At 42.2% G+C, this 26,901-nt stretch overlaps 1 protein-coding gene across 1 annotated transcript; it reads left to right on the top strand.

Moving 5' to 3' along the window:
- The first annotated feature begins 1,762 nt into the window (after nt 1-1,762).
- Nucleotides 1,763-24,734, top strand: NMI (N-myc and STAT interactor). Its single transcript, XM_018553596.1, has 9 exons — nt 1,763-1,844; nt 7,075-7,169; nt 9,434-9,544; nt 12,478-12,636; nt 18,010-18,181; nt 19,285-19,391; nt 19,479-19,665; nt 20,655-20,761; nt 24,480-24,734. Exons 1-9 carry the CDS (start codon nt 1,763-1,765, stop codon nt 24,672-24,674), a joined length of 1,215 nt encoding a protein of 404 aa, XP_018409098.1. The 3' UTR covers nt 24,675-24,734.
- Nucleotides 24,735-26,901: the final 2,167 nt, after the last annotated feature.

Raw genomic sequence — 26,901 nt, forward strand, 5'->3', positions numbered from 1 at the left:
TGATACCGTCTAGTATTTCCTAAGTTTAACGATCTCGCGCCTATATGGGAGGTACTATTGACTGGACCTTATTGAAACTGGCTGTGTAGCCTTTGCAAGCGCTCTCCTACTTCCGATACCTACCCCAATGTTATGCCCCTCCCATTGATCCCTCCCCCTCCATCCCCCCCTTACCCGTCCAATTTTCTGGAATGTTTTATATGTTCCACTATTTTTGTGTACGAAAACAATTTTAAAAACAGAATGATGTTTCATATTCTTTTTAGCATGGCCCCAGGGCTCTTCCGTAGGAAACTGGCCCGGTCTGCTGGCTTTCGTCTTATTTTTTTCAGGGTGAAGTCTGCCTGGAGTTGCTGGGGAGAAGCTGAGAGGGAATGCGGATTGGATCTTCTAAGCTCACCACACACCTTATATTCTGATTATACAATCTCCTTTTGATCTACCAACAAGTATGTAGTGCAAGTCTAAGAGCCTCCCTGTTTGGATATAAACTGATTGAGTAGATTAGGTAGGTCCTCATATGACATAGTTTTGGTAGATCTAAAATTGATTGTACAAAGATTGTATGATGGGATTGTAACATGTATGGTGACCCTGAGGCTTCTAGCAGATTTATCTACAACAGCCTGCTGCGAGTTTCATGCCTGCTCTGTCACGGTTTATCCTTATTGGGGTTACAGCTCCCAGTTTGTGGGTGGACATCATTTTACAATATGTATGATGGTCAATTCTGTTTGATTTACAGGCTTTTAAAAAGTCTGGCTGTTGGGTAATGTCACCCACTTTGTGGATGGACAGCGGTTCATGTGATTTAAGATGGTCAATTTTATTTGATTTATAGACACGTGCGATTCGTTTCGTTCCAAATCAAAATTTGGAAGAGTTTTCCAAAATTCGGACATTCAGGACACATCGAATTTCCGAATCCCAATGCATCCGAATGTATCCGAATACGGTTTTCGGTTTCCGAATTTCGGATCCCATCTGAAACTGAATCGAACATGTGACTTTTCTGACCAATCAGATGTGTTTTTCGGTTTAATGCAGCCGAAGAGCAGCTTGTTACAGGTTACGCAGCAGAGAAATCCTCTCCGCTGTGTAACCTGTCATGGATGGAGTGCTGAATGTTATTTACGGGCAGTGCTGCATCCGGCATTTGACAGGTAGTTAGGTTACACAGCAGCGGGCTTCTCCAATGCTTGTGTAACCTAACATATTGAGATAAGAGCTGTCACAGCCTATACTCTGTGTTAGAGGTGTGAGCTCTGTGGATGGCTTGGAACAATGGCAAAGCGCCTTTGGTCCAAGCTGTCCAATAAAAAAAAAAAAAAACAGTGAGGATATCAATGCCTCACTAGTGATGCACAGGGAGGCTCCTCCCTTCCTCCTCCACACAGCTTGGTTACCGAGCTGGAGGTGGGGATTCGGTGGGGCGGAGCTATGGCGGGCTGGGGAATGCCTCACCCAGCACAGAAGGCACGGCACATCACTGGTTTACAAACATATATAAAACCAAACTTTAAAGAGACTATAGTGTTCCAATTTGTGTATGGAAGGTAGGGATAATAAAGAAGTATTTCACGTTACTGCAAGTGCTCATTTTGGTCTAGGGGCTAAAATAAAGCACATGTACTCATTGTACTCAGATGTACTGATCCTCAGTCCTGCAGTAGTCAGTGTTCACTTCCACTACACTCTGGCTGTGGAATGTCCCTTGGCATCCTTAAGTGTAATGCACGTCAATGGACCTGCATTAGACGTGATGACGCCACGGGTCCTTAGAGCGCCTGGGGGAGAAGAGGCTGCGAGGACTGGTCTTGCAGCCAGACGGGACCCAGGATCAGGTCAGTGTATCTTCTTTATTTGAGCTCCTAGACCAAGATGAGCACTTAACCCTTGCAGTGTGGTGGCAGCCTCAATGCAAGGGTCACTTTTGCAATTCCCGGAGTTGCTCTTTAAAGCCTTCAAACAGCAAGACCACCATCACCCTGATTTTTTTTCTACAATAACTAGACTGCCAAAGTGTACTACAAGTCTCAGAATGTCTTGCCGGCCATCTCAGAACCCTGACATATGGGAACCCCCGGGAAATTCCTGCTGGGCTTGTTTATATCCTTATCACAATCATTCAGGTCCTCCATATTGCCCTTTTATCCCTCACTGTACATGAGGCACCTGAGATCTGTCCGAGCAGATGAACAGCTCATGACGTGTCTGAATTTGTGTGTATAGATTGCCAGCAGAGCAGCCAGCCGTATGTCCAAAGTGAAAGTAGAGCTCAGCTTTCAGCTTACTGGAAAAACCAGACCTTTCCAACAACGCTGACTCACCATCTTTCTATTTTTACAGGGATAAAAAGTCCAAGTCAATAACAAGTACACCTGCACCTTGTTTTCTATACAACGGGGAAGAATGAGAACCGCGGACAGGGTTTTCTATTGCTGTCACTGTCCGCATTGAAGAAATCTAGATACATTTTTGGTCTGTGACATTCAAGTAGCAAGAGGCATTTTAGAAAACAGGTGTTACCATTATAGGATTTCCTCTCTATTTATGGTCCAGCAACAAGTGTAAAAAAGTTAGGCCACCAGGGCACAAAACATGGCTGACTTTCCCCATTGAGGACAAAGACAGTAGCTTGACAGAAGTTCCAAACCTCTGTGTTCAGGGCCGTCCCTATAATAAGGCTAGCTGAGTATGTTGCCTCAAGCGGCATCTCTTTGGGTAATGTGGGGGAGCAGCAGGCATAGCCATAGCGGCATGTTTGCAGTGTGCCTGCCGCCCCCTTGTGTGCCTGTATCCCAGCTTGCTCAGAGCCAGGTTAAGAGAGCCATGCACATCTCTCCCCAGCTCCTAGCAACCTGGGATGCTCTTGCTGGCACCCCGCCCAGCTCCTGGCAACCAGTGGCGTCACTGGTTGCCAGGAGCTTGGTGGGATGCTGGCCAGAATGTCCTGCAGAACTCCTAGCAACCAGTGACAGTACTGGTTGCCAGGAGCTCGGCAGGACGTCAGCCAGAATGTTCCAGGTTGCTTAGAGCTGGGTGCGGAGAAGCAGAGCCCTTACACATCTACCTGCCCGGCTCTTAGCGGTGTCAATTTCCAACCTCGCCCCCCTCCAATGATTATGCAGCATCCAGCAACACAAGGGTCACCCCCTCGGCGGCCTCAGGTGTTAAAAAAGCTAGGGACGCCCCTGTCTGTCTCTGTCCATAAGTAGGAAAAAGTTTAATGTTCATCTATGGAACTTTGTTTTTTCTTTGCTTTCATTTTTTCTTATAAAGCTTATAAAGACATATAAAGACATATAAAGCTTCTATACTGCATTGAGATCAGACAATATTTGCTTTATTTAATTTAAGCCAACCAGCCATGAAAGTTCTCCCTCTCCCATACTCAGCGTCTGTATGGTCATTGTACAGAACAAAGCACTATATCTCTTTTTTCAGCTTCCCTTTTTACCGTTTTAGTTCCCTTATCTGTTTCCTGAGCTTAATGGGCTTTTAAGGAGTGAAATGTGGTATGTAAGCTAAAATTACATATATAGGTACCTTTTTATGGGTATATAGTTTTACCTGGCAAAGGTTTGCAATTCTGTGCTGCCAGTTTTGCTGTCTAGCACAGCCAGACCCTCAACGTTGACTGCAGCAGCAGCAGCAGCACAGCCTGGTCAAGGACACATCCCCGGCATGGTTATTGGACTGTGAATTAGCAGCAGTACACTGATGAGGCCATCTCTCTACACTCTCTTCTCTCCTTCTTCAGCAGAGCCTGATTGGGTCCTAGTACCATCCCTACCACCCCAAGTTTAACTGCTGCTGTACTAGGGAAGACAGAAGGCTGATAGCAAGACAAATATTGGTGTGTACACTAATTGGATTTAAAAATACATTTTATTGGTTTTTTTAATGAACAAATAATTTCATTAATTGGAATTTTTTTTTGTATCTACCAGGAGCTCTAATTTAGTGCCTAAAAGGTCAAAGATTGTTCTATGAGATAGCATATTGGTTCAAAACCCCCCATATTTCTGCCTTATTTTGCCAGTTAGCCCAACATGTATAAACTCTGAGGGATAAATGGACAGATTTTTTATTTTATATTTTTGTCTCTAGAAATCTCCCCGGTTTTGGCTGCTGACCACTATAATATCTTTCTTTTTCTGGACACTTGATTCAGATCCCATCTCTCATAGAACTCTAATGGAGTCATAAATATGAAAAGGGAAGAGCTGTTTACCTGTGACTGATTTTTGTTTTTGGATACACTTAAAAAAATAATGTGAAAAGTTACGAGAGTTGACCCATAGTACAGCACTTTTTGAAGATGGGGACGTGTGGATAAAGATGTTGCTGCTTGGTGTGCTGCTTCTTGTATGTGCGGATTCTTGTATCTGTTCTCTTTAAAAAATATTGTTCCTTATTAAGGATGAGCTGCGAGTTTGAGTCACACATCAGTATGACCCAAACCCAAGTTGTTTGCAGTTCGGGTAAATGGTGCAGCAATGTGGCCACCAAAGCAACCAATAATGCACTTCCTTGCCTGAACTCTGGTCAGATGGCTTAGAAGGACCAATAATGGGGGCTTTCTAATGTTCCAGCCCCCTCTCTGTAAAAGTCAAGATTCCCGGTATCCTTTTGTCAGTGTGTTGGAGTAGATAGGGTCAGATCACGCTGTGTTTGTAGGGAGGGATACAGTAGTTGCTGCCATCCTATATAGTAGATTGACCAGATGTCCCTGGTCCCCATTTTCAACAGGCTGTCCCCAGATAAAAAGTGTCCCTGGTTATGTCCCTGTTTTGAAATGAAGTCCCTGACCCGAGAGCTGCATCACAATCTACCTGGGATTCTCTCAGGTTACACCATTTATACCTCTTATAGCATTGGCTGCCAAGAGGAAGAGGCAGGAAGAGTGCATGCATTAACTTTGTTTGCATTTGCACCATGGAAATGCATGAGGCTGTGGATATTGATGAGAGCAAGGGCCTCTTCCCCACAACCCTAAATCGGTGGCTTATCTGAATCTGGGTGCCCCCTTTCACCCAGATGCTGCCCCCCCTTGTGAATGAGTAAGGAGTAGTTGTTACCCCAACTCATTCACCAAATAAAAGTAAAATAGTAAATAAACACAACACCAAACACAGCACACCATATACAAAGTTCTTTATTTGAAATAAAAAAACACAACACAGGTTTTAACAAGTCCTTTATTTAAAAAAAAATCAAAAATCAAATGTTCATTGATGTAATCCACAGGTCAATCACATAGTTCAGCGATGTAGATCCTCGTCAATGACGATGGATGATGACCATAGCCAGAGAGAAGATGCTGATGAAGCAGATCTCTGCTTCATCAGCTTCTTTTGGGGTCCCCAGGTGACAGTAGGGGCCCTAGAGTCCCCTAATGTCTCCATAAAGAGGACCTGTCAGTGTGCCTTTGCTACATATAAATGTAAATACGCGTCCGGTGCACCAGCGCCCAAAAACGACAATTTCGCTACACATGTTACATATCGCCATGAATGTCGAAGTGAGAGCAATCATTTTTAGGCCATAAATCTCTGATAACACTAAACTGATGAGCGGTAAAAGCTTTTAAAGCGTCGCCTATAGCCAATTTTGGGTAATGTAGCTTTTTGAGGTTTTGCGCGTGTGCGCAATTTTAAGACTTGACATGTTTGGTGTCTTTTTACCGGACGTGACCGCGTCTTTTATATTTTACCAAAACATTGGGTAATAATAAATGTTTTAGAATTTAATATAGGGGAAACAGTTTTTTTTTCTGTAATTTTTCCTTAATATATTAAAAAATAAAAACCCCAGTGGTGATTAAATACCACCGAAATAAAGCTCTATCTGTCCCCAAAAAATGGTATAAAATCAATTTCAGTACAGCGTTGCATGACGGAATAAATGTCAGTCAAAGTACCGCAGCGCTGAATACTGAAAAATGGCCTGGATGGGAAGGGGGTTTAACACCCCAGACTTCAAGTGGTTAAGGAATACTCTTGAGGAGAGTACGTACAGGTTCTTATATAGCAATCAGTCCCTGCCATCAAGGAGCTTGCAATCTAAGATCCCTATCTCATATGCACAGGCAAGTTTTAGACAGAAGCCAATTCATAAGAACATTCAAACTCCTAGGAGCCAATTGAATAGAACATGCAAGCTCAGTGTAGAAAGTGTCCTGACCAGTGAAGAACCACATGCAGGGCCAGATTTCCCACAAGGCCAACCAAGGCCCAGCCTTGGGGCAGCAGGGAGTAGAGGGGCATCAGGGGTGTGGAATTCCTATCTCCCGATGCCGGGGACATGCAGTTCCAGGTATGGTGGATAGGGGGGCGCATTGAGAAACCTGGCTTTGGGGCAGCAGAGAGAGTAAATCCAGCCCATACCACATGGCAGCAGTGCTAACCACTGAGCCACTGTGCTGCACGATATTTAACTCTTCTGATGCTCTATTTACTCAAGTTTACTGCCATTTTTACATAACACATTCCGTTCAGCATATTTCACTTTGCAGCCCTATAAATGGTAGGAAAACATCGTCAAGAAAAGAAGTGATAAAACTGCAAAGTGCAGCGTAGCTCAGCATCAAACCCCGTTCACAATGCACAGCCTGGGAATGTGTGCGGCGCACGATTGTGCACATTCGTATGTGTTTTTGCCACGCATCAGCCCAATCAGTCAATGGGCTGTCACACCTGCAACAAACACTGCAAAGTAGCTCATGCTGAATTTTCAGCTAGACATGCGCTGCATCTATTTCATGCGCGTTTGTACACTTTTGACGCGCTGGGAAAAAACACATTTTACAGTTCACATTTTGGGTGCCGTTAACAAGGAATGGCACCGCAAGTATGTTGCACGTTTTTGTCTGAATGTGTGTTATGAGGTGTGAACCTGGGCTCAAGATCAGGAATAGGCCTCAATGCAGCTGCATTAAAAAACAACTTGTGTTTCCTCCCACCCTCCCTCATGTGGAGGCAGCAATCTCGGAGCTGTGCACTGAAAGCAGCCTAACAGAAAGTGAAACTGAGTGAAGGCGTTCATAATTCTCTTAGTTTCTATTCTTAGAACTTTGGAGCGGCAGAGAAGCAGGAAGCTTTTCAGATTTCTCTGACACGATCAAAGTCGTCTTTTGTTTCACAAATCTGACCTGTAAAGGATCTGTGAGTATAATATTAATTTAAATGGGATAACAGTATATATATATGAATGTCAGCTTCTGTGCCTCATGGGATCTCCATGTTGTCTTTACTTCCTCTTTACCTGCCTTTCTCTTTATTAACTTGTGTTCAGAAACAGAAACCTTCACTGGGCCCCCAAACCTCTAACCAAGAGGATCAAATACCTCCCACAACTGTCCCTCATTTGGAGGAACTGTCCTAATTTTGGAACCAAATCCCTCTATCCCTCTTTCATTCTCAATTGCTTCTGTTTTTGCACCAACGTATAGACTTTTTAGAAAAAATATATACATTTTAACTACCAAATCTGTTATACTACACCAAACCTTTCACCCAGCCTCTAATTCATAGCGTTTGTTCATTTGAAAAGCCAGTATAAGGGTATAAAGGACAGGCTGAGAAAAGCTCCTGGGTTTAACCGGTCATTGTTTCCGTGTCAACTTTTCATGGTCCATGTAACTTGGAAGAGGCGTGTCCTTCCCTACATGCTTTGTATTAAAACACGTCCGTCTATCTCATTCCAGAAAGTTGGGAGGTATGGGATAAAAAACCCCGAAAGAGACTTTGTAAACAAGAATAAAATATTGGAGTAATTTTCCTTGTAGCCACCAGGGGAACCTGTACTATTACAAAACATGTTATACCTATGTAATATATATGCTATACAAGTGATATGTGCTTTAGAAAACATTTTTCTTGCACTATTATTGCTTTATTATAATTATTATTATTATTTATCATCATCAAACAAAAATCTTGCTTTTGTGTTCTATATATTGATATGAGTTTAACATATAGGTTTTACTATTAAAAAGTAGTCAATATATATGCTATACAAGTGATATATTCTTTGGAAAACATTTTTCTTGTACTATTATTGTTATATTATTATCATTATCATTATCATCATCATAATCAAACACAAAGCTTGTTTTTGTGTTCTATGCATTGATGTGAGCTTAATATATAGGGTTATATTAAAAAGCAGTCAAAGTGACATTTACCAAACATTTATTTGAGCTATATCATCCTGATACATATGTTTTAAATTACAGCAATTGATTTACTTGTCATTCACCATGTCATTATTCTAGACTTATGTCATATGTCCTGCACTGAAGTGGTTAAAACAAGCTCAAGGCTGTCTAACTGACCCCTAGGGTTGTCAACTGTTCGGCATTCACTCGAGCAGTCCGAGTTTTGAATGCTGTGTCCGGGTTTCATGACAGCTGAAACCCAGACAAAAGATATCAGGCAGACAGGGGCAACCAAAATTAAGATAAGGGGTATTGGCCCCCCACTGAAAATAGTCTCAACTGTGATATTTACATATGGAAAAACCGCAACTCATTCTCTCAAAAACATTCTGTGCGTCTCTAGAGTGTTTGGGTTTCGCTGGAAGAAAAGGTGGCAACCCTACTGACCCCTGATGTCTAAAGTAAGACTACCTGTCACCCAGTGCCCAATACTATCACATAGGGAGCTTTTTAATCCCCTTATAATAACAATAAAGATAAGAAAAATGTAAAAAAAAAATTAAAATACAATTAAATAAACATAAATACAAAAAACACTGAAAAGCACCCCATTGCCCCATGCACACATATACAAAGGCAAAGCGTACATGGGACGCGCATGTGTATGTAAACACTGATTGCGCAACACATATTGGGTATTGCCGGGCACACTGAAGTGAGAGAAATAATTCAAGGTCCCTTATTTATGTGTTACTCTAAACTGTTGACCTGTAAAAGCATTGATTATTTTGGGTACTGTAATTTTTTGTTGTTTTTCAGTCACACGCAGTTTGAGGAATATTTGGTATCTATTTATTTGACACAACCTCATATTTTATTGTGTACAGATAGATGGGAATTATATTGTGTTCAGTAAAAATCATCTTAGTACATTATTTACTGAAAATATAGATTTTATAAACAGTCGCGCAAATACCATGCAACATAAAAAATTGCAGCTGCCATCTTATAATTCCACAGAACCTCTGCTTTCAGAAAATAGATTATGTTTTGGGATTTTAGGTACTTTTTTTTAGCCAAAAATGCAGATTTTGTTATGTGGACAAAAAATAAAAAAGTTGCTTCGGTAGCGAAGTGATAAATGTTTGGTGAAGATCACATTTACTGATTTATAAGTATACCACCATAGTTTTTACATAGGTGTCAAACATGGGCTTAGAAAACTAAACTGCACGCTATGATACTAATATAATACTCTATTATATACAGTTGCTATACATCATTGTCAATATTTTCTATTATTCATTTTATGTTTTCAGTAAAGTGAACATAAGCATGGAAGACATACAGAAACTACATGAAGAATTAGAGCTTTGGAAGGTATTTTTATTTTGTTTGTTAGCTTGTGTATGAGCAGTGAGTACAGTATATATATTGTATCTATACAATATATATATATACACATACACATATGAGATACTTTGTGTTTAGGAGTTTTCCCTAACTACAGAGTCAGCTGTCACTCACGCAGCTGGGTGGATCCAGACATAATTGTCGGGATCCGCTTCAGCTGTGATGTCTCAATATACCGCGAGCTGCAGCTCGCGGTATACTGAGCTTAGGGTGACGGGAGGACGCTAGGTTGTGTCCTCGCGTTACCCTAAGGAGAACTATGGGGAAAAGCCCTAACCCCATAGTTCTCCTTTAACCCACCTGCCTTGTACTGAAATTAACTTAAAGCAGCTCTGCTATATCCAAAGAGATAGACAACACAAAATCAATAAATTTACACAGCCCTAAAAGCACCAAATAATAAATATGTGTACAAATCTACAATGATTCATAATGAAAAGTACAAGCATGCATATGTACTCAGTACTTGGTTTTGGCCCCTTTTGCAGCACTTACTGCAATTACTTTTGCACGATATTCTAATTATTCGAGTTTCACCTGTATATAAACTGCACAAAAGAACTGAAGTGCACCTTTTTTGATAATATTAATAATTTATAGCTTACTGAGGATTTATCACCGTTTTTTTATACATAATTGCTGTTTTTAATATCACTTTTATAAGCTCTCTTTTTTTGCCACTTTGCTGATTTTTACACATATTTCTTTTTTGGTTCTTTTTTTTTACCTGCATGTTTATTGATTATTATTGTGTAAGAAAGCTCACAAGGTGGTGACAATATTCAGAACTTTCTGACTGATCACTTTGGGTGTTTCCATCGCGAGGGGAAAACCATGATTTGCTGGTGATATAATATGAAGAATTTGTTTTCCATATAAATTTTTTCCTCCGAGCTCATCAGTTGCCTTGGCATGTCAGCTCCTCTAGCTTGACATGGCTATTTGTGGCAGAGATACAACGTAGTAGTTCTAGCACCTGCCATCTCATCTTTCCCGGAATTTTGCATGCTTGTTTTTCCCTTTCCCTACACAATCAAGTTCTGTAATCTTCTCCTCATTTTAGGTGTGCTTACCTGTTGTCCATTGTAATATAGCAAAGTGCACATGGGGGAAATACCTAACCCTCGCTGAGTGGCTAGTGTAAAGGGCAAGGTGGACCTAGTAGAGGCTTGGAACACAACAAATTGATTACGCCAGAGTTTCTCAAGCTTTTTTCAGTCAAAAAAGTATGCAAATCTCAAGGCTCCCCAGACTAATTGTAATGGATTTTAAGGGAGGGACCCAACGCCAAAACACACAAAAAGTGTGGTTCTTCCCTTTACATCAAAGTCCCCCGTTCAAATAAGGAGACCCCCCATCAAATTAGGAGCCCCCTTTACATCAGAACCCCTCCTTTCACATCAGAATCCCCATTTCACATCAGAGTTCCACTTTACATCAGTAGCCTCCGGTTCACATTAGGGGCACCCTCCCCTTCACATCAGGAGCTCTCTAAGTATTAGAAGCCCCACTTTATATCAGAGCCCACTGTTATATTAAAGCCCTTTTTTCACATCAAAGTTCCCTCTTTACATCAGAAGCCCCACTTCACATCAGAGTCCTACATCACAAAATTTTGAGGCACTCCTGAAGAAGCCAGAAGGCACCCTGGTTCAGAAAGGCTGGATTATGGGGAGGCCTCTCAACGGCTGAAATTGTGCATACATAGAGGCAAAATCGAGCATAGAAAAGTTTGACACAGATCATAAAAAGTTTGTGAAATTCTGCCTCAAGTTAAGGCCTATCTGTTCAGAGCAGAGAAAAAGGAAAGAATACAATAAAGTTTGCTGAAATCATTTAACTTAAAAGTCTATTATAAACAGGCTTTTGAGATACGTTTCCCTTATGAATTCACATTGACTTGTATGGAAGTATAAACATTAAGCATAAACTGATCTAAAACTCACCTTAACTGGTCTCAAATCCCATGTACTTTAAACCTTTCCAAGTCTACAAATGGGTTTCAGTCTCCCTGTTGTGTTTTTGCATGTTTACATTTACAGTAAATGCAGTGGTAGGAGTGGGATTCAATGATAATGGAAATAAAGTCATGAAGATCAATAGGTATGTAAAGTAGTGCCCCCATGCAGCACCCAAAGCCCTACTGCAGCATGTGGGTAAAAAGTTTGGGTCAACTCCTCCTGTAGCTGTGGGATTCATTGCCATATTGCGACCTCCAGGCCTCTCAGGTTAAGCATGGCAATGCGGCCCACAAACACAGTAACTTCATAGTCTTTGGATGGCTCATCTGGTTTGCCTGTTTCTGTTGGCAGGACAGAGGCGGATTCCTCTACATCCTGTCAAAGGGCAAAGTGACAGGTACTATTGACAGAAAAACTCCCCACCTGCTGATCTTCACCTTCCCCATTCCCCCTTGCCACTCTATTGCTTAATTGAAGCCCTTGGTGAATACCCAGTGCTTCTGGGTGTGGGCCTAAGAAGCTAACTGTTTTACCCCTATATGTTGTCACACTTCATGGCTCTGCTCGTACCATGCAATCTCCTTTATCAGCTCCACCCCTAGTATTTATACCCAGCAAAGGAACAGGAAGGCCAGCCCAGACTGGCTAGAAAAAGAGCAGATCCCTATCTTAAAAGGGACACTAACCCCCTCTTACGGGTAGATCACACAGGTCCACAAGAGATAGATGCAAATCGTGGGCATTTCATCCCCCCAGGGTCCAGCCATTACTTTAATATGTGTTTAATATGTGTTCCGGATAAAGTCACCCTTAAAATATATACAAATCTTGGCAGGCCTGGTACACCAGTAAGGTACAATGTTTGACAACAAAGGTTTGGCCACCTACATTTTCAGATAATGAAGAGCTGACAAACATTCTCATTGTTTTGTCCCTCAGAAACAGTGCGATGAAACAAACAAGCAAAAATTAGCAAAAAATCTAACAAAAGTAAGCATGGATGATAGACAAGATGAACTACAAAAAGAGCTAGAGGGCTTACTAAAGAAAAAAAAGAATGTTCAAGACTATTTAAAAGAACAAGAGACACATTTCAAGGTAAGTCAATAGGGGTTTTTTTTTTTTTACCTCCTGTTGAATGAATAAAGTCATTTTTAGTGTTAGAGCAGGAACCAGACAGCGTAATCTAGCAGAGAGAGTCCAGTTTCTGCTATGAAACTCCATTACAAGTTATCCAGTTGGGATTTAAAGGCAGTAAAAACAATGGGAACTTTTGCTCTCCAAACGTTACCTCAATATTTTTTTTTCAGGATAGATACAGCCTGAAGACTTTATTGGATTCTTTGTTTGTCTTGTCTCTTTAGCCTTTGAGGGCAAAGTGACAGGTACTATTGACAGAAAAACTCCCCACCTGCTGATCTTCACCTTCCCCATTCCCCCTTGCCACTCTATTGCTTAATTGAAGCCCTTGGTGAATACCCAGTGCTTCTGGGTGTGGGCCTAAGAAGCTAACTGCCACATGAGGGAGGGAAGGAATATGTGTGTGCTTTATTTAAAATTTTTAGTTGCATTAGATTAAGGGTTTTGAAGGCCCACTGCCACTTTCCCAATGCCAACCTTTCCTTGTGAACTTTAGCACAGAGCTGGTGTTTAAGAGGGGAGTTCATTTGTTAGGCTTCTCACTTCTGCAGCTGAATTTAAACTGGGAGAAGCAGCAGAAGGAGTCAGTTAGTTGGGATGCAGCTCTCGTGTGCTAACAAGAGACATTCTGATAGGAGAGAGCAAAGTAACAAAAAGATAAGCTGATCAGTCTGCTGCCTAACCTTTCACTTTTGGGTCACATTCTGGGGGAGGGACAAGACTTATAAGTGTTAATTGAAAGTGTTGATGTAATATGCAGCTGGGTTCAGATGACAAGTACTGTCAAGAAATTGGAAAAGCATTCTGCTTTCATATTACAAACCAGGAACACAGTTAGGGCTTCATGAAGAATACTCCTTGTTTCTTACCTTCCATAGAATTAAACAGTGCCCAGCTCCGGTGGTGTATTCTGGTTTGGGGCTGCCTAGGCAAGACAAAACTCGGTGCCCCCCACTAAATTTTCCCCACCTGACTGCGGTCTCAGGTTGGCTCTGCAGAGTTTGTAGTGGGCTTCGCAGGCTGCAGAGCACACTATGGATCCTGCAAAGCCCCCCTGAGACCCGACAAAGCCCCCTACGGATCCTGCAGAGCCAACCAAAGGGTATTGCACAGCACACCTGAGACTCTTTGGTGGGCTGTGCAGAATCTATGCAGGGCTCTGACAGCACAGTCCTCTTACCTTGCACGGCCTGACCTCTTTGGAACACGGCCTCCTTGTCCTCGGCGCCCGACTGGACGGCCTCCTCATCCTCGGTGTCCCAACACGGCTTCCTTGTCATCTTCGTTGCCCAACTGGAGCTTCGGCGACGCCTCCCGCCTCCTCCGTCGGTGTCTCTGCCCCCTGCCTCCTCCATCTTCGCCCTACGCCTCTTCCATCTCTGGGGCCACTCAACAAATTTTCTTCTCTCATGGGGGCCGCTTGCCATATTTCTTACTATAAAATAAAATTTAACTGTATCCGGTATGGTACTACAGACACCAATATACACACAATAAGGCCCCTTTCATATCTAGGTTTAGGTGCGATTAGGGATTCATGCATCAGAAACTTGCGTTTTACTGCAGCAGAAATCCCTAATCTGGTGTTTACACGCGGTAGCTATCACCCATTCAAGTTAATGATCAGGTGACAGCAGCTCCGTGTAAACGCCTGCACACTGCATGTAATGATACGTGATATGATTACATGCGGTTAGAAAACATGTTTTGTGGATGCACAATCATTGCGTCCAGGGAGAGTGATTGATTCTTAACTGAATATAAACATACAGGGATTCCAACCTGAAGAAAGCAATTTCAGGGAGGTGCCCATTGGCCCTGAAATGATGGCAGATAGCACCGGAAACAATAGCTTCTTTGCTATCTGCTGGGGTTTTTTTAGCACTCTGACAGCTACTGCCGTCAGAATAATTTAAAAAAGCATAGGAATGCATAGCTAAATTGCTATTGGCTATTTCAATTTGCAATATCCAATAGAAAGCTGGCTATTGTACCCGCCCTCTGCTGCTGTCAATCACTAGAAGAGGACCAGATGGAGAACTTCAGGTCCCCCTCTGCTGATTGACAGCAGCAGTGGGCAGGTGCAATAGCTAGTCTGCTATTGGCTGTTGCAAAGCGAAATAGCCAAAAGCAATCTAGCTATGCATTCCTATGCTGTTTTGGTTTGTTTTTTCTCTGGCTGACGGCAGCCCCGATGTCAGGGAAAAAAAAAACAGATTGCAAAATGTTTCTCTCCCGGGCGGCCGGGAGCCGCTAACCTGTACATATCAAATAATACCCCCCCATACACATGAGAAAATACCCCACACTTTAACAATACATATATTAGGTCAGCGGAAATGAACGATTAATCCCTCGATTAATCGTTAATTATTTTGATCGACCAACATTATTTTGATCGATCAAAGTTCTTTTGATCCGTACTCACCTCTCCGCCGGCTTCCGGGTCTTCCGTCGGAGATCCGGTGACGTCACGGACATCGACATCAAAGGTTTCCTCCCCCCTACCCCAAGTGGCTGTCGGCTAATGAAGAGAAGGGGGAGGAGTCCGGTGACGTCGATGCCTGTGACGTCACTGGACTCCTCCCCTTTCCCTTCGTTACCCGATGAAGCTGCTTGGGCCGGTGAGTACACATCCCGGCCGGGAGAGAAACACTTTTTACCGGAAAGGTTTAATCTGCTCAATCGAGCAGATTAAACCTTTCCCTGCGAACGTTTTTTTTTTTCTTTTCTGACAATCAAGTCAATATAGGAAATCCGTTGGCACATGTAAGTATAACTACCAACAAACATTGTTGCAGGGAGGAGGCTGTGAGGCGGCACGTCGGTCCCGGTGATCGGTGGTCGATTGGTAAGGTCTGTGGGACCCACTGGCAAAACCCTTGTCTAGTAAATGAATCTCTAAGGGTTAATTCACACCAGGTGTGTTGTGATCTTTTCCTCAGCGCATTCTCAATGCACAATAAAAAAATACATAATCTAGCATGCTCTACTTTTTTTCAGAGCAGCACGCACAAACATGATGCACAAAATATAAAAAAGTTGTTATAGAAACAAAAACAAAAGCTAAATAGAAAGAGAAAACACATCACAGTATAGCCTAACGCAGGTCAGCTCGCATAAAAACATGCACCAGCACATGCAATGAACTTAGTGCATCTCAATGCACACTACTGCATTATCGCATGTACTATAGTGTGACTAGACCCTAATGCTTCTATGCTGGGACATGCGTCATTACTTTCTGCAGGAGTTAAAGAACAAACTCAGGAGCCTTGTGTAGAGACTGAGCTAAAAAAAGATCAGTGTCATGTATTGGCATGCAGGGCCATTTGTAGGTGTAGATCTGCAACCAGTGGTAGACATGGGCCTTCCAATGGAGAGCTAAGTGTGCCTGGTCTCCCCCATGGACCTCCATATGGAAGTCTGAATTTTAGTGCCAGCCTTTCAACTCCTGGGCTTGTCCCCATTTGTGACAGCTGACATAATGGGGGGCGAGGCATAAAGCAGAAAGACAAAGTCAAGGACAAGGCAGGGCACCAAAGTATCAGTTGGGATTTACCGAACAGGATATTGCTAAAAGAACCAGCATTATTCTTTAGCTAAGGTACTCACTCATGCATTGAATAGAATATGCACTGGGGTCCAGATGATGTCACTGGCATGTTGACGTTGTCGTTGTGTCTATATAGAGTAGATAAGACAGGCATCACAGGTTTCCCAATCCAAGGGAAAAAGCACTAGTGTGGGAACGAGCAGTGTGAACAATGGAATGGGGGCTTCCCGCAGTAGGTAAGTGAGACTTGCTGAATCTTTAATACCTTATCTGCGTTTTGCATGGACAACCCCTTAAATATGAATAAATGGAAATGTGATTGTGTACTTTAAGGAGGAACTGCTGGACCAAGAAATGAGGCATGATGAACTGAAGGAGGAGCAATTTGAACTTCAGAAGTACTTAGATGAAAATCAAAAAGCTTTTATTAAAATCCAAGACAATCTACTTGTAAGTTGTAATTCTTAAGAATTCTCAATGAATGCTGGATGAATATTTACCACAAACTATGGTAGCTACAGTAATCATTTTTGATTTATGACAGGGTGTGAAATAGTGCCAAAACCCAAGAAAGAGGTACGCTGTATGTCTTTTAATAGCGTTCATTCCTACCGTGTTTCCCCGAAAATAAGACAGTGTCTTATTTTTTTTTTTGCACAAAATAAGACACTAGGTCTTATTTTCGGGGGATGTCTTACCTGGCTGGGGGAGGAGTGGACGAGGTCCCGAAAGGCGACGTGCTGTTGCCGGTCCCGGCGGATGTCGCTTCCATTGTGCGTGTGTGCGTGCGGGAGCTGCGGGCGGGAGCTGCGGCTGGCGTGTGGGCGGGGCAGGAGCTGCGTGCGTGCGGGCGTGAGCTGCGGCCGGTGGGCGGGGCTGGAGCTGCGGCAGGCTGGCGTGTGGGCGGGCGTGTGGGCGGGGCGGGAGCTGCGGCTGGTTTTTACACAGTTATGTGCCGCTTCCCCGAAAGTAAGACCTAGCGGATCTCTGTAATATAAGACCTACCACCGAACTAGGTCTTATTTTCGGGGTAGGTCTTATATTACAGAAATCCCCGAAGATTGTGCTAGGTTTTATTTTCGGGGTAGGTCTTACTTTCGGGGAAACACGGTATTAAGCACACAAGCATAAAACAAAATTAGTGCTCTGGAAATCGTTTGTCTTCCATTAAATGTGTATTAGTAAACATTGACCCAAACCTATTATAGCTTCCCTTTTATATAGAACCTCTTGTGCCATGCTACTTAAGACACTTCTTCTGTAACACTCAAGCACTGACTCAGTGACTTGCATGCCTTAAATGACAATTAGAATTTTAAATAAGCTAAATTAATTTCAAGCACAACAAAACAAAAGGTGTATGAAGTATTACAGTTGATTTTTTTTACATATCATCCATGGTATAAGCAGAAAAGCCTGTCGCCTGACACCATGCTGCAGAGAAGGACCCTTGCTCCCAAACATCCCCTTGGTTATGCAAAACTAGAGTTCTCCAATCAGCAGGAAGCCTGACCTTTCTTGATTGCAGAGTTATAGATCTGACCCAGCTTGGTGCATGTCAGACCTCTGCAGGGAAACCACGGCTTCCACTCAAGGGTCCTTTCTTTCTCTACAGAATGCTGACAGGCAACAGGCTTTTCAACTCAGGCTGTGGCTGCTTTCCAAAACACTAAAAAGGAACCTGATGCACCTGGAATGATATCTAGAAGATTTAAACTTAAAGTTCAGTTGGACTTGCAGTCTACTTTCTTACCTTTGGTTTCTTTCTGTACCAGGTTAACAGCCCATTGCCCCAAAAGAATCTGAATTTTAAGAGCAATCCTGCTTCTGAAGAAAATCAAATTGATGTTGAGCCTATGGATATTACGTACACCTGTCAAATTGTTTCAGGTCACCCCTATATCCTGGGGGATGGACAAGCCCTAGTGACATTTGAAGAAGAGCGAGGTATTTGTATTCAATTACAAATGTGTTCTGAATAGGTGTCTTCCTACGTTGTTGAAGTAAGTCTTTGAATGAGGTATAACCAGCTATGAACTTTGTGCCCAGATGGCGCTGGTATGTGTTTACTAGTAGCACATCGCCCTCTACTACTTACTACTACCTACTAAAGTATCTCCCTTGCTTATTTGCTAGTATTTTATATACAGTATATCCAATTTTGTAAAAACTTTAAGGCACTTTGATAAAATTATTACATATCAAGATGTTCTTTTTATCTAAAACAAAAAAACTATAACAAGTGGGTACATTCCCTCTAAAGTGGAACTTCAAACAGACATTTGGACACAGTGGAAATAAACACATCTGTTAAAATATTTGTTAGCGGCCCTCAGACTCAAATTCAGGTGCTTCTGACTTGCTTCTGAGTTGCTTTCAAGTAGGTAAAGGAGCTGCTTTGTGCTGCAATTATGGACAGGAAATCTCATTGTTGGAACATCCAAGATACATAAGAAGACATATAAGAAACTGTCAGTTTTGCATTGATGTCTGTGTTTGGGAGGTTCTGTGTCAGGTTCACCTCACTTCCTGTGTCATCTCACCATCAAGGAACCAGACAGCAAAAAGCTGACAGAGATTCATGAAGTTCTGAAACTCTGTTGAACAGAGATTTGAAAAGTTCCTGCCAGCGTAATGCTTACATGTGTCACCCTGACAGGTTGGCTTTAACAGCGATTGTAAGCATATACAGTATGTATCATTAGCACGCTTCCAGCACACGTATCAGGCTTTCACCACCAGCTCCCGGTCACTGGTCATGATCAGGAGTGGGTGGGTTGGGCTCCTTATCACATGACTAGTGTGACAGCCAATCACATTGATCAGCCCGTCCCTGCCTACTGTCATGCAGAACTCCAATAAGGTTCATCTGGAGCCAGCACCAATGGGTTAATATATAACTTGAAATGTAAATAAAATGCCTATTCAATCAGATCAGATTTAATAGATATTTTTAAACATTTTTGTGAAATATATAAATTAATCTTTTACAAAAAAACATGTATTTTTATGTTTACTACCCTCTCATGTTCAATACTTTTTCCAAACAGTTGCCAGATCCATTATTGCCAAGAAAAGACATAAACTGGATAATGATAACACAAAAGTCCCTGTGGAAGCTGCTGAACCCCAGTTAGGAAAATCGGTGAAATTTGAGGTGAAATTTCTGTAATTGTATTTCCGTGGTTTGCCCATGTTGTGGTGTTTTATATTTAAACAGTTTTCTGTCTCCTTTGTTTCATAGGTGAACATGAATATTTCCAGAAAGAAACTAAAAATTTCCAACCTGCCCAAAGATATGCCCGAAGAGGTTCTAAAGGACAAACTGGAGTTGTACTTCTATAAATCTGGTGTTGGAGGTGGAGAGATTGAGAAGGTGGACTATGACAGGAATAATAACACTGCGTGTGTCACATATTTGCAGAATGGAGGTATGCTGGGATGATATGCGGTAAACGTACACCTATTTCAGTGGTGATTAAAGCCCAAAAGCAGTATAATTGGTTTTCACTCAGCAACTAAAAAAAAAGAAGCCCTGGCTTTCCATGTTGCCCCCCCACATTAATTATTTTCTGTTGCTAGATGTCCATAGTCGTCTGAGTTGAATGACACCCGGTTTAATTCAAAAGTGGAGAGACTGAAGACAAATTGTGTGTGCAGGGTGTCATGGACCCGCCTCAACATGGCACCATGCATGCACAGTCCAATGATGAATAGAGTGGCATCATTGTGGAATGCCCACCACTAGAGAGGACTGAAGGTGGAATTTAAAGCCCAACACCGGTCTAATTTTTTTCACTCAAGCTAAAAAAAAGGAGCCCTAGCTTTCCATGTTGCCCTCTACAGTAATTATTTTCTGATACTAGATTTCCTCAGTCTCCTGGGTTGAATGACGCCTGGTGTCATTTAACCTGGAAAGACTGAACGCATAGTGTGAGTGCAGAGCATTATGGACACACCTCCTGAGAGGACGCCAACATGGCACCATTCACTCAAAGCAAAGAGCTGCATCATCGTGGTCTACCCACCGCTAGAGAAGATTGAAAGAGGAAGATAATCTCATGCATCACATGATTGACCTAAACACATCTGTAAAAGGCATGTTAAAAAGTATAAAGTATAGTAAAAAAAAAAACAACAACCCAAAAGGGTAAAATACATGTGGGGTGGAGTTGGGCTTTAAGCAGAAATTATTTTCCTTTGTTCTGAATACAATAGGGAAACCTCTGGCCCTGCGTAATCTGCTCTGTTGTGCACCCAGATGGCTTTAAAAACATTCTCCAATGGGTAGGACTTTCAGTCTTGATGATTAACATTTCTTCACACACTTAGTATACCATATCTTCCAATTTTTTAGGGCTTTAGAAGAGATTGTCAACTGTATACACCTAAACACTCACTATTGTATTCTCTTTTAAAGTGGCTCAGAGAGTGCTGAAGGAGGAATTTCACCCGTTCAGGGCTGGAGGAGCCACATGTGAAGTTGAAGTGATGCCATGTGTGGATATAGAACTGAACAAGCTGCAGGTAAAATAAAGTCATATCCTATATCTACATGTGTGAGCCTTAACAGCTTTAGTAAAGTGTTGCTGGTTGTGTGTTCATTAAGAAAATGCCTTGAATGGGTTGTGCTTGTTAAAGTGAGCCTTTCCGATGCCTGTGCAAGGCTGTTCCAAAGTTGGGACAAGAGAGGGAGTTCAAGTGATCCTTTTACTTTGCCCTGGAAAGGAAAGGGTCACTTTTGGATAAAATATGACTGAAGGCCACATGCAGATGGTGGTTATTCCACAATGGTTACTGTGCAGGTTGCTCTGAAATTGTCATGTCCAACTTCAGCTGAAACCTTTTTGTTTTACATACTGTATACTGTGCTCAACTTAAGAAGTGACAACACCTTCTGAGAGCTGAAATGCCTGGTAGGGGTTATGCAAACTGTATCTTAGCAATTTCAGCTCTCGTACCTACATACCGTTTATGGACCAGAGTCATTAATTACATTTCTACTATGGGTCTGTTTACTTGGTGATAGCTTTATCATTATATACCAAAGTACAAAAAACACATATCATTGTAATGCATTTTCATATGGGACAAATTACTGAATATATATGTATTCTATAGGGACTGCGCCCCCCCCTCCCCCTCCGTCCTGTGCCCGGTGCAAGTGTGCCGTTGTTACGCCACTGCCCTGGATACTTTTTTTTAGGGACAGCAACTCTGGCCTACCTTTGGCTCCCATCCCGGAGCTCAATTGTGTTCTACGTGAATCTACTCTAGTAGTATAGGGAAGGTTTTATAGGCACTCAAAGGTCCTCCAAGGTTTCAGTGAGAAAGGCAGACTGTGACCTGCCAAAATGTTGGTGTAATTAAACTTTGATTTGATGTCTTTACTCCTTTGCAAGACCTTTAAATGCCTACCAAACCTTTGTTTTATATTTATAAAGACATCAGTCAGTAGCAAAATGTACCTTAGTTAAAGGAGAACTATGGGGTCAGTGCTTTTCTCCATAGTTCTCCTCAGGGTCACGAGAGGACACAAACTAGCGTCCTCTCGTGCCTCTGCCTATCTAGAGGCAGAGCCAGCTGTACCCGCCCCCTCCCCCGTCCATTCCTCCAGTCAGTGACCGGCGATATGTTTTTCGCTTACTTCCCGATCTATTGAGCCGACGTGTGACAGTTTCATTGTCACAAGTCGGCTCGAACTATGAGGTTGAGTTAAAATCACTCACCTCATAGTTCTCCTTTAACTGTTGGAAACAGTAACCTCCAAGGATAGCCAATCACAAAGCAGTGAGGAGGAGTAAATGGCTATTAGGGCCTGTTCACATGATATCAGGTGGTCCTGATCAGGTGCGGATCTGCAGACGCGGTGCTACTGATGCAGTGCGTTTTTGCTGCGTTCAAATTTAAAAAAAATATTTTTTTTGTTTTGCTGTAGTGTGGCTGTCAGTATGTTAGCTGCAGTGCAGTGCATTTTTGACATGTTTTTGACGCGTTTTGCGTTTCCGGTCCGTTTCCTGACCGGACAAAATGTGACATGCAGTATTTTTTCTGTCGTAACCTGAACGGGCTGCGCATGTGAGAACTGTAGCCCATAAAACACATAGGGATACATTGGGATGCATTTTTAGTGCAGGAGCGTACGGAGCCGGTCAGCACAGAAAACGGACGTCGTGTGAACAGGCCCTTAATGAAACCATGTGGGTGTAAAGGAAGTAAATAAAAACTTTTAAGTGGATGTGAAATCTTTTAAAGTTTATGACATTTCTGTTGATGATATGCACCATAGTAATCCCATCACCTAAATCATTTCCCATAACAAATTCCATACAAATACATTACATCATTATTATTTTTTTATTTAATCCTGATAGAAGCTCTTTACCTTGCCAGTTGGAACTCTGTCTTTCTGTACATAGGAGTTCTTGTACCCACCATGTCCTATGTGGATGGGATAATAAGGTTAAAAGAAATAAACATTGTTATCATTTTTATAATAAATAGATAAAAGAGATCAGCTTTCCTTAAAGTAAAAGTTCACCCTAGAATTACTTGTTGAACATTAAACAGCCAAATAACACATGTACCTTAATAAACACATACTGTAGCACAATGATTGACTTCAGTGTGCACTTCGATTGCCTAGCAATAAGCATTGGAAACAACGGCTATTGCTAGTGAAACTATGGAACTCATGGTGTGTGATTTACTAACCTAAACACACGCACGCACCAGGTGCGTGTGCATTTTTACACAGCAAAACTTATTTATCAACCAAACACGAGCAACGTGTCACATTTTCACGCCGTTATGGCGCGTTTTTATGTATGTACGTACGTGCACGTCATGTAGCATGCGCCATAGGCTACACGCCGCTCTAATAGCGGCATGCAAGTCTCTAAAAGCATATTTCCACTAATGCCATATATGGAAAAATCATGCACATGATGCATATATAATGCTGCTTCACAGTTTAGACATAAATGGTTAGCTCATGCATTTACATTCCTGCATTCATCAATGCAAGCAACACAACATAGAGCTAATTTACACAACATCACCTTGCAATTCATGCAGGGCTTTGCACAACACACCTGCTGGGTGTGTACACACTACAAAGGTGTCTAGATTCCACCAATAGATCATGCTGGGAGGGAACACACTACAGAGGTGTATACTTGTTCGTGGCGTGTTTATAAGGTTAGTAAATCAACCCCATGGTGTTGCTCAGCCCCCCTCCTGATACCTACATCTGTGACAACATCAAGGCAAAGAGGAAGCGTTTTACAATCAGACTTTGCAATCACAAGACATAGGTAGCACATGAGATTGGCTGAGCAACACCATGAGTTCCATAGTTTCACTAGCAATAGCCGTTGTTTCCAATTCTTATTGCTGGACACTCGGAGTGCAGACTGAAGTCAAACATGGTGCTACGTGTTTATCAAGGTACATGTGTTATATGGCTGTTTAATATTAATAGAGTAATTCTAGGGTGAACTTCCTGTTCAAATAATCTCATCTTTATGTATTTTATTTATAATGTGCAGTTTGTAATTATATATTATGTTAATCAACCCCAATTGACATCAACAGGAGTCAAATCTTTTAAATAAATGTTCTCCATTTGAAGGCTAATAGGTAAAGGATTGTCAGATAAAGAGCATGGGTAGCTGTGCACTGTCTTGGGGAACATGTACCCCTAGCCCCTAATGACTGTTCCCCACAACTGACAGCTCCCAGGGCGGGGATGTTGGCTGATGTCATTGATCAAATATGATCATGGCCATATATAGTCAATGATGTCAGCCACCATCCCTGTCCCTTTGTTCACATTCAGCTGTCAGCTGGGGAATCTCCCAGAAATCAGCTGAATGGGGTCAGGGATGGAGCACCAGTGGCTGCTGACTTTCTAGCAATCAGTAGACCCCTGCTAAATGTAACTTCCTGCTACAGCTGAGGTTTAGCTTGGTGGGCAAACATCCCATTTAATTACACCATTCGCCGAACTGGCAAACGTCAGACCTCATCCTACTTTATTCCAATCCACACCTCATCCTACTTTATTCCAATCCCGCACCTCATCCTACTTTATTCCAATCCCGCACCTCATCCTACTTTATTCCAATCCCGCACCTCATCCCTACTTTACACGAGCTACTCCCATTTAAACTGACACCAATATCCCCAATATGTTGTGTCATTGTGTTTCGTCATGGGCATGATTTTGTTTGTTCCATTGCAGATGTTTTCTGCCGTTTCTTCGAGGTCGGTGCTATTAACCGGCATCAAGAATTTAGATGATGAAGATGAAGACGATGTTCAAGATGTCATACAGATCCACTTCCAGAAAGAGAGCAATGGTGGAGGCGAGGTGGAAAAAACTCTGTTTTCCAAGGATAGGAAGAAGTACCTCATATTCGACGAGGATTGCAAATAATGTGTATGGTCTCTCCCTACTGCCTTTCACATAAAGCTGCCCTCACACCTTGATGGCAGTGCAATTACTTAAGAGTTACATTGGCTATGTGGTGACTGTATTATGAATCATATTTAATAAAGATTTCCAGCTTACAATCAACACCGAGGGAACCCCCACCCCTGGTTTTACCTTGACCGAGAGCTGCAATTTAAAGTGGAACTCCAGGAACAGATATTTTTCTAAATGCTGATGTGTAAATAAACGTTACCTTTCCCAAGTTGTAAAGCATTTTTGGCCTGCTCTGAATACGAGAGCTGTGGGTCTCAGAAAGAAGAGCTAGTGTTGTTTATACTGCCCTCCTCTCCCCTTGGTGCTCTGTAAATAGTTTTACTGAATGGCGTAGGTGGCGAGCGAGTGACTCCCTCTGTTTGGTATGCAGATGACAAATCACTTGAGCAGCACCCGGAAGAGACCGGCTACTACAGTGAATCAGTGGAATCACAAGGAGATTGCGAAGGAGAGGTGCGGCACGCATGGGGTGACACCAAAATGACTGATCGGTGTCACCCCGTGCGTGACACCTGGGTGACAGTCATTTTGGTGTCACCCCCTCTAAAAGGTCGGGCACTGGGTCATGGACAGAGAGCCTGACCGCTGGACGAGAGAGGAGGGGACCCAGCGGCATACCTTATACTGCCAGATGAAGGTCCCTTGCTCTATCTGCCAGCATCCATTACCAAGATGGCCTCCAGCAGTTACGCCCGCGTAATGACTTTACGCGTGTATGTGATAACATCACTGGGTGACACCCAGAACGGGGATGCCTCTGCAGTGAATTTCTGCATCCCCAGCAGCCTTGCGGATGTGAGATATGAAGAATTAGATGTAACCATGCTGGACCAATGCAAGTTTAAAAAAACATAGTTCCTGGAGTTCAGCTTTAATATTTCAGCCCTTCCGGCCACATGAAATATCTTTCTATAAACATGTTACTGCAATTAACTTTAGTCCTCCTGGCACAGTACACAACAATAAATACCAGGGGAAACAGCTCATTCTGTGTTTTTTGGAGACATTCGAATCAGAAAGTGGTTTTACACTAAAAATAACCCTAAAGCAATATTCAAACCAAAATAAAACAAAAACAATGAATAGACCATCAAAAGATAAAATGTAAAAACAGCTTTTGCTACAATGCTAACGATTAATCTGGAGCTTTTACCCGCAGTACGCCAGGATCTGTCAACCCGCTTCCTCTGAGACCGGGCCGTCAAAGCCCCCACCATGTTACTTAACAGCAAAGGAGAAGCAGCACAGTGATGACGAGCTTATCTCTCCATCACTCTGCTTTCTTCTCCTATTCGCATACTCCTTGTCATCACATGAATGGATTGTTTCCTTTCAGTGCTTCTTAGAGGCAGCCATCACATCTAAGGATTGAAAAGCTGCATCTGTCTGCAGTTGCTATAGAACAGCAAATACAAAATCATATCTCACAGGTTGGAATAGATAGAGGTGATATAATATATATATATATATATATATATATGTACACTTTAAAACTGGAAGGACAATAAAACACATTTACAGGGGCCGGTGGGTGAATCAATGACTAAAGCAATTTTCTTGCCATCCAAAATCCTCATTGTTCCAATTCTGCAGTCATTACCTGCCGTGTTGAACCCACAGGTGCAGGCTGAATCAGTGTGTGCTCACTATAAACATATGAAGTCCATAGAATAGCTGCACGCCACAGCCAGCAAGCAAGTCCAATCTTTAAAGTATTCCAAACTCGTGTACACATCCCAGAGGGTTCTGCTGGATCTGGGGAGCTTATTTGTGATGTATACACGAGTTTAGATTACATTACAGATTAGACTTGCTTGCTGACACCTGTGGAGTGCATCTATTCTTTCGACTTCAGACAGCAATTTTCTGCCTTTTCCAAACCTTCAATTCTAAAATATGTTTGGTGAATAGTCTACTGCTTTACCTGAGTTAAATATAATATGATTTAAAGTTGCATGGCTAATAAAGTTAATTTCAATTAATTGCTTTATTTTGTACCTGAGTTTATTAAAGGTCTTCTTCACTATGAATAGATCAGATTAGCTGGGAAAGGTGAGGAGTGTGTCTTGTAGATATTCCGTCTAAAGCTGGTTATAGACTGGTGGATTTTCTGCAAAGCAATGAAAAATCTCATCAGAGCATTCCATAATATCATCAGAGACTTGAAAAATATTTC

Source organism: Nanorana parkeri, unplaced genomic scaffold (assembly GCF_000935625.1).
Source record: "Nanorana parkeri isolate BGI_ZX_2015 unplaced genomic scaffold, ASM93562v1 scaffold125, whole genome shotgun sequence".
In the NCBI taxonomy this organism is placed as follows: Eukaryota; Metazoa; Chordata; class Amphibia; order Anura; family Dicroglossidae; genus Nanorana; species Nanorana parkeri.

Excerpts from the sequence above, each read along its gene's own strand:
- NMI (XM_018553596.1), top strand. The coding sequence starts at position 1,763 with ATGACGCCACGGGTCCTTAGAGCGCCTGGGGGAGAAGAGGCTGCGAGG. Across the intron at positions 7,170-9,433 it reads ATCTGACCTGTAAAGGATCT|TTGCTATACATCATTGTCAA; the intron begins GTGAGTATAATA and ends TATTATATACAG. Across the intron at positions 9,545-12,477 it reads AAGAATTAGAGCTTTGGAAG|AAACAGTGCGATGAAACAAA; the intron begins GTATTTTTATTT and ends TTTGTCCCTCAG.